Genomic DNA, 17,605 nt, shown 5'->3' on the forward strand with positions numbered 1-17,605 from the left:
CACGTGGGTTTGGGAGCAAAAGGCACAAACCCGTCTGTGCAGCAGCAGGCAATAGTTAGAAGGGAAAGAACCACAAACAGCTTTTATTTTTTGTTAAATTACCCTCCCTGGACCGTGCCACGCAGAGAGGGGAAGCCCACCAGCTCTGCAGCCCTCTCTGAGTTGTTTTATTTGCGGTTTTCCTTGGGAAAACATGGGCGCGGGCTGATTCTGGGGAAAAGCCGAGGCCGTGGCGTGGCCTGTGACAGCTTCTGCTTCTGCTCTCCCCGAAATCGCTTATCGCCTTGCCACGGCATGGGAAAGGAGGGGTTTTTCCCCCAGCCCTTGCGCTGTTTGCTCAGTGTGGGTGCACCCCAGCACCTCCCGGCTGCTGTTTTTGCTGGCTGGGTGCTGGCCGCGCTTGCACGGCGCTGTAGGGAACCGATAGGGAAAACAAGGGGCAGCTGCTGCGGGTGGGTCCCTGTGCAGGATGGCTCTTGGTTGGGCTAAAACTGCCCTCGTTTGGAACCCCTGGAGGTGGGGAAGGTCAGCCGTGAGCGGGGGGCTGCCCGGGGGGAGCAGCAGCACGGCAGGAAGGTACCAGCACCATGAGCACTGCGCGCCTCTGCACCTCCGTCCCCTGCAGCAGGTTAACTTTGGCTTTTGGAAGCTGATGCACTTCTCGAATGACAACCCCCGTCTATCAAACCCCAGAGTTTGCAGTGGGCCGGTGGCCGCTCTGCTTTGGGCCCAGCAAAGGGGGGCTCAGCCCCATCTCCTTGCCTGCGGGGATAAAAATGATGCTTGCTTCCTGGGCCCTGGGGTTTTTAGCTTTTAAAGCTACGAAAAATCTTTCTGTGATAACACCGTCTGGGAGCGATAACTACTCGTAACAGAGGGGATCTGAGATGGGGTTGGCTACGAAAACACCCCGAAGCCGGCTGGATTTATGGCTGACAAATCCCCCCCTTTTCCCCCCCATCACAGCCCTTCCAGGCGCTCATCACCGAACAGCAGCGAAGCCGCAGCCGTGATTTGCGCCACAGCACGAGGAGCTGAGGGAGGGGACCCCCTTCTTCCTATAACCCCCCCCCCCCGGGGATTTACGGACCCCCTTTTGGCTCCGAGGGGCCTTGGGGGGGGCTGCCTCTGGCCCCCCCACCTGGCCGCCAGCTGCGGGGCTGCCCGGTTTCGGAGCCCCACCAAGTGTCTGCGGGGGGGAACTGCAGCGCCGGCTGGGCGCCCAGGGGTCCCGGTGCGGGGTACTTGGGCCAAGCAGAGGGCTGACAACACCCCCGGCCCCCCCCCCAAAAAAAAAAAATCCCCGGGGGGACGTGGCCCCGTGGGCTCTCACACGGGGGAAAGTCGCAGAGGTGGGCGCGGAGCAGGAGTCCTGCACCCACGCAGCTGCAAGGGGTCCCCATCCGGAGGCAGGGACCCTGCGGTGGCTGTGCCCTGGGGGGGTCCCTTTGCTTCCCCAGGCCGGGGGTCCTTGTAGATCCAAACAGAAAAGAAGGCATCTCCAGGAGGTGGAGGCCTCTCATCCCGTGGGAGGTGTCTAAGGGCGCGTGGCACACTCGCGTCCCACCACTGGTGCACTCCCAGCACTAAAGCATTTGATTTCATCCTTCTCGAAGGGTTCGCAACCGAAACTGGAAGATTCCCATAGAGGAAGATGACTTTTTATTATTGTATATAACAATATTATTATTTTTTATTATTATTTTTTCCTCCCAGGCCCGTTTTACAGCAGCACAGGGACGCAGCTGGGAAGCATCGCAGCTCCTGCTTCGAGGGGGGGGCTCTCGCTCCGCTCTTCCAACCCACTGCTTTTGGGCAAGGTCACTGCAGCTCCTTGGCTTGGCCGACTCATTTTCACCGGGCTTGCGCCTTGCCCATCTCCCCTGGCTTCCCAAAAGCTGCCAGGCTCAGCAGGGAGCAGTCCCTGGGCTCAGCCCAAGTCATCCCCCTGGGAGCAGGGCGGGATGTGCAGCTCCCCAGGGGCCGGATAAAAAGGACAGTCCCTGCCTTCTCCTGCCAGTGACTGCGTGCTTCCCTCCCCGGCTGGAGCCGGTCGAGTGCGATGCTCCAGGAGGCTTCCTCAGCCGGGGGGGTATATCCAGGGACACGCTGCAGGGCTCTGGGGGCTTTGTCTGCGGTGGTTGCAGCGCTAGCAGGGGATGAGCCCATGGGGCACCTTGCCTCTGGGAAGCTCTCGCAAAGCCCGAAAAACTGAGGGCATGTCCTAGCTGGGAGCACAAGTGGAGATCTCCAGGTGGCTTTCCTTTATAAATAGGGCAGGGCCGTGCTCCCTCTGCTGCTAGCCAGGATCCCCAGGGGCACGTTCATGAGCTTTTCCTACAGCTGCCCGATGAAACGGGACGTTTTCAGGTGTGACCGTGAGACAGAAGCCCCAGGGAGCTGCGTGGGACACGGGGCCTCTCGTGTCACCTCCGCACCAGGGCATCATCTCCATCCTTTGGCTAAACACAGGGAAACTGTTCCTCGTCCTCCTCCTGCCCAGGGCTGGGTGCTTGACGAGCCCTGCAAATAAACCCAGGGCTGTGGCACAAGCAGGAAAGGGATGGCTGTGGGGCTGGCAGCCAGCAAAGCCTCTCCTTCACCGAAGGGAGGCAAAATTGCGCAGCTTTCCTTGGCTGGCCTCTCCTCCAGCACGCTGGCAGGGCTGTCTGTGCTCTTCTTCTATGAGCCACAGGGCGCGAGGGAACTCGAGAGGATCCGGATCCTGACGCAGGCAAGGACAAGGATGCTCGGCTGCACTAGCAGGGAACTGAGTTTCCCAAGATGACACTGTGGGTTGTTTTTTTTTTGGTTGCTTTCTTTTTTTATTTTTTTTTCCCCCTGTCTGCTGGCAGTGACAGCATATAAAAGCACCCTGAGTAACGCGTGTCTGGTGCAAGCGCGCAGGGCAAAATATTTGACGTGCTGAATAAATGAGCAGGAGGGAGATGTCGGCCACGGGGGGGCTCTGAGTCACGGCTGTACGAGCGGCGCTGACACCTTCCCTGCAGGCAGCTGCCAAATGTCCCCGTCCCCAGCACAGTGCCCCCACCTCTGCAGGGATGCTTGCACCATCCTGACCCCAGGGACATGATTAATTCCCCAGCACAGGCAGCCAGCTGGGGTGGCCTTGTGGCTGATGGAGAGGAAGGAGATCTGCGAAAATGCTCCTGGGTTGCACCCTGTGGCTTGGCCCCCACCTCCCCTTCATTTCGTGGGGATGCTCAGCCCTGCTCCGGACATCTCCCAGGATGTGCTTATTGCCCAAACAGCCCGGAGGTGCCCTGCAAAGGGCTTCACCTCCCGGCTCTGACTCAGACTTCAAGTAAAAATACCGTGCAATTCCCCCCCCCCCCCCCGACACGCAGCTGAAGCTTGTGCCGTGTTTTTCTGGCCGGTTGCTCGCGGTCGCTCGGGTGGAAAGCTCGCTCAGGCAGCAGCAGCAGAGCATTTAAGCAGAGCGCCGTGGCTTTTCCTGCCCGTCCCTTTGCAGCTGTGAGGGAAAACCAGAAGCTCCCGGCCTTTGCTGCTCCAAAGCTCTCATTTCCCGCGGGGTGTGCGGGGGGGGGGAAGACCCCCAGCTCAGCCTCCGGCACGAAAAGCCCCCGCTTTGGGCACGGCACGGCACGTGTCCCCCTGCGGAGACCGGGCTGTGTTGGGGACAGGCTGTCCCAGCCTCCTGCTGGCTCTGGTGACACCCGCTGCCTGCGGGGACAGCTTGTGCCAACGAGGACAGAAAGTATTCTGCGATGCGCTTTGCTTTTGCAGCGCGCGCGTGACTGCGAAACCTTCCTCCCCCCCTCCGCAGCCGAATGCATCCTGAGGTTTGCGGCTACGAAAGCCAACGTGCCTCTTTCTTCTTTTTAATTGCTATAATTTGTCCGGCTCTCGTACCCAGGCGGGAGCGAGGCTCGGCTTTGAGCTCCCCCGGTGGATTTATTTCGGGTTCCGTGCTGCACGGAAAAAAAGAAGCGCCGCAGCCCCACGCTGCGCCCCGTCCGCGCGCCCCGCACGTGGCTCGTTTCGGAGCCATTGCCGTGCCCCCAGTGAGACTCCTCTGGTGAATAAAGCTGTGTGGGATCAGAGGCGAAAAGCCACAGCCTGGGAAATTTATGCAGAGGAGGGAAGGAGGGAGATTGCTGCTGGCAGGCGAGCGGCAGGGCTGATTGCTCTTCTCGTGCTGGGGCTCGTTAACGGGTGGCTGGATGGAGGGCAGGGTGCGGCGGCACACGAATGGCCTTGGAGCAGGGGCTGCTGCCTCCTGCCCGGGGAGGATGCTTGGGGCTTTTGGGATGCTTGCTTGGGGCTCCTGCCCGGCCCCAGCACCCTCCCGTGGCAGCCAGGCCCTGCGATGCTTTTCTCTCTCCTGGGGAGGAAGAGGAGCGCGGCCGTGCTCCGCGTGCCGCAGGGGGATGGGGTGAGGCTGCTGCGTAGGCACGGCCTGGAGCAACGAGGTGCAAGGTCAGAGGAAGGAATAGCTGAGGAAAACACCTCTCTTTTCCGTGGGAGAGCCTGAAATCTGAAAGTGCGCAGGGCAGGAAATGCTAAAGGCTGGTCCTTGGCTCGGTACGGGGCTGGGAGCAGAGGGCACGAAGCAGCACGGATCCTGGGGTGGGATGGGGTGGGATGGGATGGGATGGGATGGGGTGGGACACATTCCCCATCCTGTTCCCCTGCTGCAAGCAATTCCCCAGCTGGGGGAATGTCCCAGGACCTGCCCCGTGTCCAGGCTCCCCACACCCACCCCGGGGTGCCCTGGGGTCCCCACAGCTCTCCAGCACAGGGGACCCCCTCTGGAGCCCCTTGGCTGTTTCTGTGGCACCCCCAAGCTGCGGCTCGCAGCTCGCTGTGTGTGTGCATCCCCGCCATCCCCGTCCCCGGGGTCCTGCCAGCAAACCCCCCCCAGGTGGCCTTGTTTTGCTCGGCAAAGGCGGATGGGAGCCACCATCTTCCGAGCGCCGAGCGTTTTTAATCTCCTGCTCCCGCTCCGTGCAATTAACTCGATTCCCTCCCCTCGTTTCCTGCAGAGGTTTAATTAAAATGCATTGTTCGCCTCGCCAATTATTTGCTCTGTCCCCCGGATAACCTCTGTGCAGCGGCTGGGTTGCTGGTGGGGTTTTTTTTTTTCCACCCCCCCTTGTTGCCAGCGAGCTTTCTCCCCGCTCCCCCCTGCAGCCTTTACCTGCCCGCGGCCGCCCCGCTCCTGCTGCGGGTGCTGAGCGGGTGCTGGGCACCCCCTCGGCACTGAAGGGGGGGTGAGGAGCAGCGTGCCCCCGAGCAGCTGAAACAACAAGCCCTTGTTGACTTTCCTTTGAGCTCCCCGGCCCTCGGCAGCTGCTGCTCCAGCAGGTGATAATTGAAACCGGGCGCCGACCTGGATGGCGGCGGGGCTGCAGATTTCGCTCGGATTTCGTCCCCCCCCCCCCCCCCCGTGATGTAAAAAAGGCACCGGGGCTCCGCTGCACCCCTTTAGCTCCGAGCCCAAAACGTGGCCGGATCGGGACCAGCAGGGTGCAGCCCCCCCGAGGTGCTGCGAGGTCACCGAGGAAAGGCAAATTATTTCCTCGAGCCCTGCCTTTTGGGGAAGGGGCGCTCAGCTTCCTAAAAACAGTGGGGCCGAAACACCGAGCCGTTCCCGGCCGCGCAGTGCTTCAATATCCAGGCCGAAACACCGAGCTGTTCCCGGCCACGCAGTGCTTGAAGCGGGGCCAAGGCAGCTGCTGCCGGGCGTCCCCCCCCGGCATGGCGCGCAGGTGGCCCCGGCGCTGGGGCTGCAGCCGAGGTTTCCAGGTTTGGGTGAATTTCCTCCTGCTCCGTGTTCCCCCCCCCCCTCCCGGGGGCTTCCTGAGCCGGGGGGCACCCGGAGCTGCCACAGGGTGAAATCCCAGGGGATGTGGTTTGCTGAGTCCCGGCAGCAATGGGGTCCTCCCCAGCCGGGAAGGGTGCGCGCACCCCTCTGCCCACAGCCCTCTCTGGCTCCCTGCGCCGTGTTATTTCTTGGCATCAGCTCCAGGCGTGAGATTAACGGGGAAAACTCTCACTGTGGGTGTCCGTCTGTCTGTCTGCCACCTGTGATCTGAAAGCCGTGCTGCTGCTGTGCCGTTTGGAGCCTTTTGGGGTCTGTCCTTTCGCTCTGCCCAGAACCACCCTCTTACACCCACTTTATTTTGTCCAAAATGATTTGCAGAGTGGCTCTGCACCACCCTGAGCTCCGCCTTGTTCCCGTCACGTCCTGGGGAGGGAAGGGCCCGGCTCCAGGTCACGGGAGGGACGTGAAGCCCCACGGTTCTCCTTGTGCTGCTCTCAGACCAAGCACGCAGGCGGTCCCCATGGCCCCACAAAACCCAGAGGGGACTCGGATGGTCCTGCTCCAGCCTGCTCCCCTGTAGGGAATTTCTCACGTGTTTCTGAGAGCCCCTGGTTTTGTTTTTTTCCAGGCTTGAGACCCACACGCCCGGTTGTTCCCGTGTCCGTGTGTGCGCTTTATAATTGGAAGCTCTCGGCTGCGCGCCTCTCCCATGCAAAGCAAAGGCTTGGACGCAGCAGGTGGAGATTGAGCCGCGGTCGCTGCTGCCAGAGTGAGAATTTGAATGAAAATTTAATTTTCCCCCCGCAAAGCGAGGAAGCGGCTTCCCGGGGACATGGCCACGAGGCCACTGTGACCTGGCCTTGCAGGGGTCAGGGGCAGAGCTGGGGGGGGCTGCAACCCCCCCCCTCCGCTCCCCGAGCCCCCTCCTGCAGCACCCGAGCCCCCTGGGGAGGATAACGGGTGGGTGCAAGGCGGGAGCCCCTGGTGCTGAGAGATGCTCTGTGCTCAGAGCCACGAACCCTGGAGGGGAAAAATTTCCAAGGAGGAGCTGTGCTGCTGGGTGTGCAGAGGGGCACTGAGCCCCAGAAGGGGCTGGGGGCTTTCGGGGACGTGTGGCCCCGTGGTGGGGGGTTCTCTCTTGCAGAGACTTCCCCCATTGGGATTGATTTTGCAGCCCGTGGATTTCTTTCTGCTGAGCGAAGCCCGCTTGGCTGCGGAGACATCGGGGTGAAGGAGCGGCACGGCTGCAGGAACCGCGTTCCTCTGGTGGATTGTTTTGGTTTGATTTTAATTGAAAGACAAAAGGTTGTGTGACGGAGGGAGCCCAGCTTCCCTGGAGCTGCGGTGCCCTCATGGGAAGCAGAGAAAGTCAGCGGGGCAGCGGCAGATCCCGACGGCCTCCTGGGCCAGCGTGCGGAGCCCTGGCATGGAGCAGAGCCCATGGACGGGCCCTGATCCTCACCACCATCCCAGCACTCTTAACCCTAATCCCAAACCTAATCCTAACCCTAAACCTAACCCCAGTCCTAACCCTAAACCCAACCCAACCCCAAACCTAACCCTAACCCTAAACCAAACCCTAACACTAACCTGAACATTAATCCTAATCCCAACCCCAAGCCCAACCCCAACCCTAACCCTAACCCCAACCCTAACCCCAACCCTAACCCTAAACCCAACCCCAACTGCAACCCCAACCGCAACCCCAACCCCAACCCCAACCCCAACCCCAACCCTAACCCTAACCCTAATCCCAACCCTTTCCTGGGGAACCCGGGGCAAATCAGGAGCTGCCCTATTTTTGTGCCCCAGCAGGGACCGCTGGCAGACTTTGGGGCGATCCCTGCCCCGTCCCATTGCGGGTTGGGTTGCTGCCCCCACGGGGACGGTTTTCCTGAGCGGCCGCCAAGCCCAGGGAGCCGGCCCACCCCGGAGCAGGGGGGCGTCTATTTATGGGCTGAAAAAGGAAAATCGTCCAACTGCCGAAATTGGCAGCGCATCCCCTGACTATAATAAACAGCTTCCCTTCCAAGGTCCCTGGCTATTTTCTCTCTGTTTTGGCTTGGATAGGAAGATTTATTTTGTTTGCTGCTGGGATTTTTTTTTTTCTTCCTTCTTTGGAGGCATTTAAAGAAGACAAAACCCCCAATCCCATGCTAGGTTTGTGTCCCCGAGTCGGTGGAGGCACCAGTGCCACCCACGCTTGCTGCACCCCTTGAAATCGGGCATTTTCAGGTGGATTCAAAGCCCACCGCAGACCTGCAGGACTCACGGTGCTGCTCAGGGCTCAGAGGACGTGTACCTCCAGGGGAGCCTCGATATTTTATAGACAATAAATCCCAAACAAAGAGAAAAAAAAACAAACAGGCCTCTGCAAAGAGTTTTTCTGGCTGTGAGGAAGGAGGGCGCGTGCTCCAGGCAGCCCTTTTCCTTCCCCACCTCCCTTGGGCAGGTACGGGCTGCAGAAACCCGTTTGGGGAGCCCCCCCCTTATGGGTACCCCTTTCCCCACCCTGAGGAAGCCCCCCCGGGAGCCCTTGTATTTTGTTCCCGTGGGACGCAAAGGGCATCAAGGCGAAGGACCGATGGCGAGGTGATGGTGCCCTCGGTGTAACCCAGGCAGGAGCGATGTGCTCGCTGGCATCAGTGCGAGCCGAAGCGGGGTTAATCTCTCCCGTCCCCTGCGTTACGTTGCAATTACCCTGCCATAAAACCAGTGACCACAGATGCCTGGGAAACGAACGGCCGATTTAATTGCAGCGTACAGCTTTACCGCCTGGATATTGGACTCGAAAGGGGCCCGTGGGGGTTGGCTGGGTGGGAAACGCTCTCAAACCCACCCTCGCATCGCCAGGTGCTGCACCGAGGGGGGCAGCGAGGTTTTGGGGTGAGCTGGGTGCCGTGGGGGCCCCCGGCCAGGCCACGGGCTGAGCAGCTGCACGAGGCAGGGTGCGATGCTGAGGCCGTGTTAATGCCCCGGGCTCCTTTGGTGTTTGCATTCCTGGTTCCAAAATAGCTGGGCGAGGAGGAGGGGGGGTGGATAAATCCGTACGGGCACTTGTTTTGGAGACCGATTTAGACACAGCCTCACCGAACGGCCTGGAAAGCCCGTGTCCTGCCTGGTCCCCCAAACCCCCACTTGCTTAAATCACAATGAGCAGCTCAGATGTTTGGGAGTGGAGCTGGGCTTTGGAGGTAGCCCCTGCACCTTAAAATCAGATGGGAGACCCCAATCCCCAGACCCCCGTGACCCCGCTTCCCAGCGCTGGCTCCACAGTGGGGTTCAGGTGCTGGAAGCTGGTTCCCCCCCTCACCGCCTTTACAAACCCACCCAAAATCCGAGTCGTCCCAGATGTGCTGCCAACGCGGCGAGCCAAGGCCCCCTCGGGCTGATCTCGCCGGGTTTCCTCCTCCCTTGGCCGCTCTCAGCATTTATTCCATTTATCTCTGGCCCAGGCGCTGCTGGCGGTGCCAGGGCCATCCATCAACCCCCCCCCTTCCCCGGTGCGCGGTGCGTGCGCCCCCAGGGCCAGCACGGAGCCTGCTGGAGGCATCGAGCCCCCTGCTCCAGGGCTGTGCGGGGCAGCAGGGCCGTCTGAGCTGGCGCATCCCCAAATTACCGGGGGCTGGCGGTGCCCCTTGGGGGGGGGGGGGGTGGCACCTCCCCACGGCACCCCAGGGCTCCGTGCGCGACCCCAAATGCTCAGCTGCAACCCCAGTTTCTGAAAGCATTAAGAAGTGGGCTGATCCTGGGGGGTGGCTAAGCCGGGACCTCCCAAAGGTCCTGCTTTGAGCCCCCACTGCCTCTCCCTCAGGACAGGGGGTGCAGCCCCATCCCGACCCCCCACGCCTGCACCCAGCACGGGGGCCGTGCACCTGCGCCGCGCACGCTGCGGGGAGCAGGATCAGCCCTTCCTCGCCCCCAGCCCCGGGGATGCACGGCCCCGGCGGAGGGCTTGGATGTGTCCCCCAGCGAGCTGCGGCCCCGGGAGCTGGCGCAGCCCCGAGCCAGGTTTGGGAGCAGGGCGCAGGAGGCTGGCGAGGGCTCGCCTTGGCAGAGCCGCGTGGGGAACAGCTTGCGGCACCGCGCTCCCCCCGCGGGCGCCTGCTGGGGTGCGTTCCCTAACCTTTCCTGCCTCCGTTCCACTCCTGCCTTTCTCTCTCTCTCCTCTTTTTTTTTTTTTTTCCCTCTTCCCCTAACTGTAAATGCGCCATAAAAATGGATCAAATTGCTTAAATCACTGTCATTAAATCAGTGTGAGTCCCCCCTCCGCCCCTGTGCTCGAAGCCTGGCAGAGAACATTTGTTCCAAAGGCTGAACAGCCGTCTTATTGCTCTGAAAGCATATTTGCTGCTTGATGGAAGGAGGAGAGGGGGAGAAAAACAGCCTGCAAGGGGAGAGGCAGGGGGGGAGAAATCACCGGGGCCTGCTTCTCCTTGGACACGCGTGCTGGAGGGGGGGAGCGGGGGCCGTATCCTGCGGGCTGGCTCCCGGGGAGGTGGTGTGGCAACGTGGGGACAGGGGATGGGGACAGCCAGGGGCTGGCTATGGCTCGGTTTTGGTGCTGGAGGGGGTGCTGCAGTGGGACCAAGCGGGGAGTGGGATGCAGCTCCTATTGCCACGGGTCTGGGGAGGTGATGTGTCCCGTGTCTGCCACCTGGGTGCCACCGGTGACCCGTGGTGTGCTGGTTATTGGGCTCACCAGCACTAAAACCCCCCCAAGCCTTGGGAATTTAATGAGGTTGGAGACGCTGCTGTGCGGCTCAGCCACCCGTGTGGAGCAGAGGCGAGGCCGAGCGCAGGAGCTGCTGCGTGCTCCCACGCCGGGATCGAGCTGCGTGGGGGAACGCAGAAACGCAGAAATGTTCCACCCAGGTGGTCCGGGAAATCCCCGCGGAGAGAAAGCAGGGCAGAAAACCCCGAGGAGAGCCGAGAGCTGGAGGCGGATCAAAGGCCGGGATGGGGAAGGGCGAGCAGCTCCGAAAGGCACCACCAAGCCCGCCTCGAAGGCATGGGAACGCCGAGCCCGAACGTGGCTCCCTCCCCATCCACCCCACCGGGACGGGATGGAGGGGTGGGAGCAGCCTCAGGGCCATCGCAGTAAGGGTGCTTTGCCTCCAGCACCACGATCTGACCCCAAGGATGCTGTGCAATGGGCCACAGTGGGGTGGGCAATGGTGGAGCACAGCAGCCGTCAATCCTGGCACCCCGGTGCTGCTCAGATCCTGGCTCAAAAGCCCTAAAAAAAAAACCCACAAAGCTCGGAGGTGATGGCACAGGGACAGAGCCGGTGGGGACGGGGAGCCTTGCTCCTGCCTCTGCCCTGGATGCGGTAGCTAAAAGCCAACAAAGCCTAAATGCAAAACAGCTCCGAGGGCTGGAGAGCTGCCCGGTTTGTGCGCCGCCAGATTAAAAAGCACCAGCTTGCAAAGGCTGCCTGCGGGGAGCTCAGCCTGCCCGAGGCACGGCTCCGCTCGGCTTCGGGAGGAGCTTCTGGGGCCAGGGGGCACGGAGCCCTGCGGGGATCAGGAGGGAGGGGAAGCCTCGAGTCTGCTCCCATTTGCCCCGTGGGGACCTCCGTGGGGCAGAGCCTGGCCGGGGGGGCTCTCCCAGCTGGATGCTCTCCAGCTTCTCGTGCTGGGGGTGGTCAAGGTGTCCTGCGGGTCTTGGCAGGGTGAGGGGTGTGCTCCATGGCTTGGCACCCAGCACCTCATCACAGGGGGGCAAGGCGGCCCTCCCTGCGTCCTTGAAGCCCCCCCTTGGTGCTCCCCCTCACTATGCAGCCCCACACTCACCGGCCCTGGGGGTCCCTGCTATGGGACGGGGGCTTCCTTGGAAATGGGAGCGTGGGGAGGGCGAGGGGGCTGCTGCCTCCTCCAGGGACTTGCGTTCCCTGGTGCTTGGCACATTAATTAATCCCAGGGTGTGGAGCTGCTTAATGAGTCCCCCTCCCCTCCTTCCCATGGGAAAGCCAAGCAGCTTCTGCTCGTCCCCCAAGGGAGATGCATGTGGAGGTGATCCCTGAGCATCGCGCTGCTTGCTGGGGACACCGGGGACAGATCCCTGGCCCTGGTGTAAATCAGGAATACCTCCCCTAAAGGCGGGTTAGCCTCTCCTGGTTCTGTGACACTTGCATGTGGGAAAGCAGCGCTGGCAGGGCTAATCAGTATTTATTTGAACCCATTGAACGCTGGGGAGATGGACAGCTCACCCATTCACACCTTTGCTCTGCTTTCTGAACTGCCTGCGGGCAGCCGAAATGTCTCGCCAAATGCACTGATGGGAAAAAAAAAATGGATGTTAATTCAGAGGAAGCAATTTCAGACCAGGGCTCATCTCCGTAGCCACTGCCAAGGTAAGGAAGTTGTTCACCTGAAGCCAGGAGCAGCAATTTTTTTTCCTTCTGGACCCTCCTGGAGCAAAGCTTGGCTCACCCCGTGCCCAGCTCGGGGGTCCCAGTCCCACCCGTGCCCTCCCAGCTTTGCAGCACTTGGAGCTGGGTCCCGGCCACAGGAGCCCTGCCTTGGGTCGGTGAGTGTCGTGTTAGGGGCTTGGCCACCTCCATCTAGCAGGGAAGGGGATGTCTGCCCAGGAGGAAGGCACTGCAGGCATAAATAGGACCGGGCAGCATGTTGGGACCAGGCCAGAGCTCGAGCTCCCAGCTGAGCACCTAAAAGACCCGCTCAGCTCCAGGTACCACGTGCCACGAGATGCTACGGCTGGGATCTCCTCCCGTTCCACCCCAAAACGTGCCGAAAAGCAGAGATGCGTTGCCAGCTCGGGCAAAATCCATCTGCCCTTGGCTTGAAGGATGCGGGCAGGCATCACAGAGATGTTTCTGCCCCGGGACGGGGAGAGCAGCAGGGCGCACGTCCCTCCCGCTGCAGGCAGTCGCTACCGCGGCGCAGCCCCAGCGGAGTGCTTGCAGCTCCCTTTATTGCGACTGCGTGTTTATTGCTTCCTGATGGGAAGGCCCACATCTGGGACGGATTTGCTTAGGACCTTGTTAGGGGGTTGTGGTCTCGACCGCTCTTTACCTCGGCCTGCCTGTAATCCTGCACTTTGGCTAACTCCTCGGCGAGGAGGCTCCGCGTGGCGCTTCGCGGCTCGGGGCGCTGCGCATCCTGCACCTCCTGCACCTCCTGCATCTCCTGCACCTCCTGCACCTCCTGCACGTCCTGCACCTACTGCACGTCCTGCACCTCCTGCATCTCCTGCACCTCCTGCACCTCCTGCATGTCCTGCATCTCCTGCACCGCCTGCACCTCCTGCATCTCCTGCACTTCCTGCATGTCCTGCACTTCCTGCACCTCCTGCACCTCCTGCATCTCCTGCACGTCCTGCACCTCCTGCACCGCCTGCACCTCCTGCATCTCCTGCACGTCCTGCACCTCCTGCACCGCCTGCACCTCCTGCATCTCCTGCACGTCCTGCATCTCCTGCACGTCCTGCATCTCCTGCACCTCCTGCATGTCCTGCATCTCCTGCACCTCCTGCATTTCCTGCACCTCCTGCATGTCCTGCACCTCCTGCATTTCCTGCACCACCTGCATCTTCTGCACTTCCTGCACCTCCCGCGTGCAGGAGGCCATCAGAGTGCAGACCCACCGAGGTTTTTACCTCTCCACAATAGCCACCAGCCTCCCCGTGAGCTTCACCGTGGGGGAGACAAACTGGAGAGAGGCAGCAGGGCTTGCTAGCACTGCTGGTTCCAGTCTGGGCTGGAAACCCTGCTGGTGCGCAGATCGGAGGTGCATGGGAGGAAGACATGGGGGAGGAAGGAGGCTGCAGCTCGGCTCTAGCTGCCTGGGAACCTCTCGGGCTCCGGGCTTTTTCCTGCTGAGGCCCAGCGGCTCCCGCAGTGCGAGCTTGGCTCGAGTTGCACGGCGCAACGTATGGATCCAATACGGCGCCGGCGGAGCAGCCCCACAGCTCCAGCAGATGCAAAGTTTCGAGGAAATTGTGGCTTTTTTTGCATGTGTCTTTAAGCTCTGAGGCCAAACAGGATCTTTCCCCTCCACCTCCCACTCTTGCTGGGAGGTAACGGGGTAGCAGGCTGCTCGGCTCTCCTCGGGGGGCTCTGCTGCCACTCATTGTGCCAGCGGGAGAAAAACCCCGCTCGGGTTTTTGTACCGGGTGTGGGAGAGAGGCTGCGGGACCGCCAGCTAGCATCTCCCAGGTAGCCAGGGGCAGGCGTGATGGCCGTGCTCATTTCCAATTAAAAGCTCATTTGCTTCAGCCCTCTCCCGACCTTCAGCCTGGCAGACTCGTGTTCTCCCAGGGAAAGCAGCCCTGCTCGCTGCCTCCCTCCCGTGCAGCTCTCGTTTCCTTCCACTGTGCCCGAGATAACGCTCTGTCTTGCTCTGTCATCATGTCTTTATCTTAACCCTACAGATTTTTCCCTTCCCTAGCGAGCTGGATGCTTTCTTAATGCTTATTGACAGGGTTTTGCCAGCACAATACAGGAGCCGGGTGCAGGAACCCAGCCGGCTGTGCCTGCCCCCAGCACCCCGCAGCTGATGCCACCGCCACATAACCGGGGTCCCAAGGGGTTCCCCCACCCCACAGATCCCAAAGCATCACCCCTGCCCACCAGAGCATCCCTCCTCCGCGTGTGTTTTAGAGATTTCCAGGCCAGCGGCCAAGAATTGCAGCCCGGGACCTGCAGGTTGCTGGTTTCTGGCTGAGATGGGCAAATCCTAGGACAGAGGGAGGGCTCCCCGTGCTGCGACTGCAATTACAGCTTCAGATTTAGCAAGCTGCGGACTTTGCCTTTTGGTTTGCAGCCTCCGAGCGCTCCGTATCGATTTGTTTGTGAGAGGGAAAATATTGAGCTCGGAGCAGGGGCTGGATGAGAGAGGCACCTGTCGGGACGGAGAGCTGCTGCCGGGGGCAGAAGATGGATGTTGTCATCCCTTGGAGGGGGGGGGATTTGATTTATTTCCCGTGCAGGATCTGTCCCCCAGCTTGGCCGAGGGTCTGAAGGCTCAGAGAAGCAGCTGCACGTGGGAGATGGGGCGTGCTGGGGGATCAGAGGGGTACTGAACACGAGGAGCGTCCGGCACTGCCTGCAGGTGCTGGCAGCCCGGCTGAGCACCAGCGCACTCAGTGCACGTGTCCTGCACGTCACGGGGACACGGATTTTCATCCCCATGCCATGACGTTTGCCACGCCACCCCCTCCCCACACCCCCTCCGGGCTGCACGCTCTCCCTTTCCCCGTTTTTCCTTTTTTTTTCCCCCCAGGAAAAGCAGGGGGGTCCCGCCGCGCGCCCCTCCCCTCCTGCCCGCTGGGGACCCCGCGGGGTCCCTGCCCCAGCCCCGGGGGTCGCAGCCGGGCTGTCCCCGCTGTCCCCGTCCCCGGGCCACCAGAGGGCAACAGTGACCTTTGCAACCGGCTGTCCCCAAGGTCTGGGGCCGAGAGGGGGCTGTGGGGGTCCCTTGGGGGCGAGTGGGTGCCTGGGTCCTTCCCCACGAGCCAGGGGCTCTCCTCGTCCTCTGCGGGGAGCTGTGGGGGGGGTCTGGGAGGGTTGTGCTTGATCCTATCCATGGCATCCCAGGTGGGCATCACTGTCCCAGACTATAGGGTCCAAGGTGGGCATCGTTATCCCAGACAATGGGGTCCAAGGTGGGCATCGTCACCCATCAGCAGGACCCCAGGTGGGCCCCGTTACCCCACCGCAGGTTATATGGCCGGGAGAGGGGCCCTGTCCTGGCTCTGCTCCTGGATGTTGGGGGGTCTTGCTGATAATTTGTCCTTCATCGTGCATCCTCCAGCCCTGCGGGCATGGCTTCAGGTGAGGACCCCCAGGCTGCTCCTGGCGGAAGGATGGGCGCACAATTTATTCTTGTGATGCCCTGGGGAGGGCTGGGCAGTGCGAGGTGGGTGCAGTTGCACCCAGCTCAGCTCTATTTTGGGGACCGCAGCAGCATTAGTGCCCAGGAGCCTGAACCCTAGCCTGGCTTTCACCCAGCCCCCCAAATTTCATGCTGCAAGCCACTCTGCAATTAGCCTCCCGGAGCAGCCAGCAGGCTGATGCTGCAGTTTTTTTTTAACGAACCAGCTCGGAGCTTTGGCCCTCCTGAAGGTCAAAGCCAGCGCGGTCATTAGCGATTGCATCGACTTCCCATTAATGCCACTGTGCTGCTGCGTGTGTGTGGGGGGGGCTGGCGGCCCTTGTCCTACCACCCCAACTTGGGGGGGGGAGGGTCCCTTCGATCTGCCCGCAGCCGGGGGAGCCTGATCCATTTTCTGCAATGGATGGGAAATGGTTGAAAGGCTGAGCCTCAAATTAGCTATCGACTGGCTGCCGAGCTGGGCAGCGCTACCTGCTGCAAGCGGGGTCGTGCTCTCCATCGCCGTGCACACGCGTGTGTGTGTGTGTGTGTGTGAGTGTGCTGGGGGGGTGCTGGCTGTGCCGGGGGGGTGCTGGCACCCCTGGTCCTGCACCTCGGAGGAGGCGGTTTTGGTGGCTGGGCTTGGCGTCGGGTTTTCCCTGGGGAGCTGGAGCCGTGCATGGGGCTGTGCGCTCCTGCCGGAGGCGAGGCGGCTTGGGCTGAAATCCTGCCATCGCGCCCCGGTTAATATTACCCCATTAACTGTGCTCGGCTCCTAATAGGGGGGCTGCTCCCAGCCTTAACCCTGCGCCTGCTGGTGGCACCTAATCCTCCACCGAGGGGCAGCACCCCCTCTGTGTGTCCTCGCTGCCGGGGCCGTGCTCGCTCCGCTCCTTTTTCCCCTTCCAAATATTTTCTTGCCTCTTTTTTTTTTTCCTGCCTCCTTCCCCGGTCACAAATTCAGGGCCACCCTGCGAAATATATATATTTTTTTGAAAGTCTATTCATCCGAAATCCCGTGGTACCCTACCAAAACGGTGTTTGAACAAACTCTAAATTGTGCTTTAAAGAAAACACAGCTGTTTAATTACAGCCCGAGTGCGAGGCAGCCTCTGTCATGTGAGTGGTAGGAGCTGGGTGCTGACTGTGTGTTTGGCCTCTGATCCCCTTTAATCTCTGCAGTCAAAGGATTTGGGTTTGATTTTCTTTTTATTTCCCCACCCGGCCTGGAATCTGCAACCAATTTGTTGTTGTTGTTTGGGAAATAAACCCTGGGGAGTGGGGCTGGATCCGGCACAGCCCGAGCCGGGCTCACACCGGCTCTGCCTCCGCCACGGCTCCGCCGCCTCCTGCCTACCCCTGTGCCAAAAATCTGGTTTCCCTTCGCCCCGTCCCGCCCGGCTCTTTTTTGGCTGCTCTTCCCCCCCCTCCCGACCCGCGAGGAGCCGATGACTTTCGCATCTGCTGCCACATCTGTTTTACCCATCGGGGCCGGGCTTCAGCTGGGAATGGGAGCCCGGAGGCGAGCCGGGGCTTGGCGAGGCTTCCTCCGAGAGCCCCCCTCTCTCTGGGAGGAATTAAGTGCGAAGAAATGTGCGCCAGCAGCTGGGCGCCCCGCCGGGGGGCTCGGAGCCCTTCGGAGGTGATAAATCTTTTGGGGCGGGGGGGGGAAACGATGCTCGGAGCGAGCCGAGCCCGTGGGGTGCTGCCGGCGCCCACCCGGGGCTGGAAATGCGCCTGGGGCAGGATGAGGCCGGGCTGCTTCCAGCATAGCAATTTTCTTTGGCTCAGGACCATTTGGTGAGGCCTCCTCGGTGGTTGCCTCGTGGGGAAGTGGCGATGTTTTTGCAGATGAAAGCCTCAGGTTCATCCCCGCTACGAGTCCACCGCCTCCAGCCCTGGGTTAAGCATCCGCGGTGGCTTTTTGGCGGAGGGGGATCCAGCAGCAGCTAGCAAAAAG

At 61.4% G+C, this 17,605-nt stretch overlaps 1 protein-coding gene across 3 annotated transcripts; it reads right to left on the reverse strand.

Annotated features, from left to right (window-relative positions):
* Nucleotides 1-2,800: 2,800 nt before the first annotated feature.
* On the reverse strand, nucleotides 2,801-15,967 carry LOC308176472 (uncharacterized protein). 3 transcript variants are annotated; one of them, XM_080552216.1, is made up of 2 exons: nucleotides 13,012-15,967; nucleotides 2,801-12,939 (listed from the first exon to the last, which is right to left on the reverse strand). In XM_080552216.1, exon 2 carries the CDS (start codon nucleotides 7,161-7,163, stop codon nucleotides 5,991-5,993), a length of 1,173 nt encoding a protein of 390 aa, XP_080408342.1. In that variant the 5' UTR covers nucleotides 7,164-12,939; nucleotides 13,012-15,967; the 3' UTR covers nucleotides 2,801-5,990. The 3 variants fall into 2 exon arrangements, with proteins under 3 accessions (XP_080408343.1, XP_080408342.1, XP_080408344.1); XM_080552217.1 differs by having other exon boundaries at nucleotides 2,801-12,993; nucleotides 13,030-15,967.
* Between the last annotated feature and the right edge of the window lie 1,638 nt (nucleotides 15,968-17,605).

Source organism: Anser brachyrhynchus, assembly GCF_964034855.1.
Source record: "Anser brachyrhynchus genome assembly, chromosome: 12".
NCBI lineage: Eukaryota > Metazoa > Chordata > Aves > Anseriformes > Anatidae > Anser > Anser brachyrhynchus.